General features: G+C 46.9%; 1 protein-coding gene across 1 annotated transcript in view; it reads right to left on the bottom strand.

Moving 5' to 3' along the window:
* DPYSL3 (dihydropyrimidinase like 3) overlaps window positions 1–3,813 on the bottom strand; it is a 26,186-nt gene that overhangs the window by 17,963 nt on the left and 4,410 nt on the right. The window contains exon 2 of the mRNA XM_024120468.1: window positions 3,586–3,654. Within this exon, the coding sequence (XP_023976236.1) occupies window positions 3,586–3,654 (69 nt within the window). The remainder of the gene's footprint in view (window positions 1–3,585; window positions 3,655–3,813) is intronic.

Consider the following 3,813-nt stretch of genomic DNA (forward strand, 5'->3'; position numbering starts at 1 on the left):
ACACACACACACACACACACACACACACACACACACTACACACAATGGAATATTACTCAGCCATAAAAAAGAACGAAATAATGCCATTTGCAGCAACAAGGATGGACCTAGAGATTATCATGGACCTAGAAATTATCATAAGTGAAGTAAGTCAGAGAGAGACAAACATCATATGATATCGCTTAAATGTGGAATCTAAAAAAATGGTACAAATGAACTTATTTTAAAAACAGAAATAGAGTCACAGACATAGAAATGGTTACCAGGGGTGGGGGGAAGGGAAGGGTAAATTGAGAGATTGGGATTGACATATACACACTATTATATATAAAATAGATAACTAATAAGGACCTACTGTATAGCACAGGGAACTCCACTCGATACTCTGTAATGAAATCAACTATATGCCAATAAAAATTAAAAATAAAAAAAAGAAGTGGAGATAGGGAGGGTGTAGCAGGGGACGGTGGGGTGAGAGCAGTGTCTGGCCAGAGTGGGCGCTGCATCAGCATAGCTAGAGTTTTCCCTTGGCCTATTCTCTCCTCTCCCTGTGATTATCACAAAGGCCACATGTGATGGAAGTCTTTGCTCCCCAATCTGCCTAGGGCAGAATCTCTGGCAAAACACAATCCCAACACCAGTATGTATAAATAACCAGTGAAGGCAACTAGGCATTAAGTCCTTTCCTGCAGCAATGTGTGGTCAGTGATGGGTTCGTTCCCACAGGCATTTCTTACACTAATAATTCCCAGGCTTTGCAACACAAAGATTTCTTTTATCACTGATTTCCTCCAGCCCACCCTAATGTAGAATTCATGTTTTCAAATACACTAACCGACCCAGTTGAATTTAATGAGTAAGAAATAATAAATCTTCCCTTATTTTATTAACAAAGCAGGACCTTAGAGCTCAGCCTCTCTCATGAGCTGGATCTGTGTTCTGGTTCTGCCACTTAGAAGCCAGGTGATCTCAGGGATGTTACACAACTTCCCAAAGACTCAGCTTCCTGGTCCATAAAGCGGGGATAATAATAGGACCTGACACACAGGGCTGTTCAGAGAATTAACAGAGTTCATCCTTGTAAGGCAATTAGCTCAATCCTGGAACAAGGCAAGTGTTCCTTGAAGGCTGGCTATTGGTTGTATTGCTGATGACAGCTTCCGACCAGTGGGAGAGCCTGCGTTACTACCCAAAGCCCGAATTAGTCCAATTCAGCCCAACGCAGACACGCTGGCGTTTTTCCTTTCAATCAACAACAGCTCCTTTTTGGATGCATATGACCCTCTGGTTAGCCATGCAGCCCAACACTTTAAAAAAATATCAAAAATAGCTTGCAGATACATGCCCAGTGTTTGTATAACGCAAACCAGTCACTGCCCTTGGTGAGTGTGACTTAGGAGAAAGGCTGTAAGAACTTGGCTGGTCCAGCTAGCATCCCCCAAGCTGCACTTTGTTCCACGTGGTGAGATCAAGATCCTGGAGCCCCAAGCACAGGTGAATGTGGCCACCTTCCTGAAGCACCCAGACGTCAGAGTGGCTGTCTCCAAGCCTCGGCTTCAGCTCTCTGAACAGCATTACTCCAGATGCTATCTAGGTGTGCTTTGAATTGAAGAGGGGCTGCCCCTCCTGCACCCATGCCTCCTTCTTCATGCCTGTGCTGACCACTCCAGCTCCTCCACGACTGCAGTCCCGGCCCCTTTGATCTCATCCCCCCCCGCCCACAAGCACCGCAGGGTTTTCAGCACCTTGACAACATGACTATCTTTGGAAGGTTACATCACCCTCCAACTTCACCCAAAAGGGCTTCCAGTGTTGTCGAGATCTGCAGCTGAGAGGCTTTTTACTAAAAAGGAGATGGGAACAGGAGGAGAGTAGGGTTGGGGGGGGGTTGGAAAAACAAACCAAGGAACAAAAATAGACTCTGCTCAGAAATCCCCTGGCTGCTGCGGCAGAAATCGATCTTGCCAGGACTTCTCCACAGTGAACAGCATTGGAGGAAAGTTTCACAAACAGTGCTGTTCACCCTGGCCTACTCAAACAGGGTAAACAATTTTCCAGTCCTTCAAACGTGATGGTCAGTGGCTTAATCTCTCTGAGCTCCTGCTTCTTTATGTAACGATAATACCAAGACTGGGGCAAGGATAACCTTTATCTCCATTAAATGCAATGAGCATAGTACTGGGTATAGGCAAATATTCCAAAGAATGGACCTGATATTAAGGAGATCGACTTTTCTGGAGGGCTGTGACTGTAACCTTGATCACACAATTAAAAATTATTTCAACTGGCAACAAAAATATCATTAAACACAATGGAGCTTCTAGGGTGCTAATAATGTTCTGTTTCTCCAACTGGGTGCTAGTTACACATGTGTGTTCAGTTTGGGAAAATCCATTCCTTTATGATAGGAACAGTTTTCTCTATGTGTGCTACATTTTCTTTTTTAAAAAGATCCTAACAGGGCTTCCCTGGTGGCGCAGTGGTTGAGAGTCCGCCCGCCGATGCAGGGGACGCGGGTTCGTGCCCCGGTCCGGGAAGATCCCACATGCCGCGGAGCGGCTGGGCCCGCGAGCCATGGCCGCTGAGCCTGCGCGTCCGGAGCCTGTGCTCCGCAACGGGAGAGGCCACCACAGTGAGAGGCCCGCGTACCGCCAAAAAAAAAAAAAAAGATCCTAACAGAGACGGCCAACGGGAATACTGTGATTTCTGGTTCTGGCTCCTTCTTCTACCTGTTGTAGAGTATGGAGCTTGGGATGATACAACAGGAAAAGGATTTGCTTTGTTGACATGGAGGGCCTGGAATTTGCTGCAGGTGCCAGGCCCAGGCTGATCTCCCAAAGCCAATGTGCTGTCAGCCATATGGGAACCCCATTCCCAGCTCCGGGCCTGTGCCAGCAGCTGAAGTTGCTGACAGCCCAGAGATGTGGAATCAGCCACTAGTTGCCATTCATTGGCTCTTTAGCTCCTAAGCACTGATGCTAATCAGCATTCATCTTACACGTGGGAAAAACGTACCTGGATGTCCTCATCACCAGACACAAATCTACAGATATAATGTCTATGACAAACCCATTCGGCCCCCTGTCGATATGGCTGATATTGTGCAGGACTTATAATATGGAATAAAGGAATAGTGGGAACCTCTGAGATTCACATGATTGAGAAAGGATTTAGATATTTACCACTCCTACTGAGTAACTGTGCAACACCCTCCGACTTGTATTGTCTTTAGAGAGATTAGGGGCCAGAAGTAAACACTCCCTTTCCTCTCCTTTCTAATTTCCTCAGGGGCCTTGAGTTGGGTCAGTCAGATGTGGTCTTTGAAAGAAATGTTCCAGTTTCTGTCTGGTATTCACAGGGTCCCACCACCTTTCAGAGATGTTTGTTCACCCACCTTATGTGTGTGTGCCAATGGAGGGGAAGCTGAACGCAAACACTACAATGTAAAATGGGCAGCAGACCATAAACCAGGCTGCTGCGGTGACGGGAGTCTCCTGGAAGATGAGGCTACAAAAAAAAGAGCCTCCGTTGCTACTGCTTCTCTCCGTCCACCCCTCTCCCCTACCCCAACCTCCTGAAAATTACCTCCTCTGGTCTGCTCAGTACATGGCCTTCTGGGCCGGTTATCCCCATTTCCAACATCCGGGTTTGTTCCTAGAATGAGAAAAGAATAGAGAAGAGTTTTTATATGAGCTCAACCAAGGTTAGAAAAAGTTAGGCTGGGGCTTCCCTGGTGGCACAGTGGTTGAGAGTCTGCCTGCCAGTGCAGGGGACACGGGTTCGTGCCCTGGTCCGGGAAGATCCCACATGCTG

Source organism: Physeter macrocephalus, chromosome 8, assembly GCF_002837175.3.
Source record: "Physeter macrocephalus isolate SW-GA chromosome 8, ASM283717v5, whole genome shotgun sequence".
NCBI lineage: Eukaryota > Metazoa > Chordata > Mammalia > Artiodactyla > Physeteridae > Physeter > Physeter macrocephalus.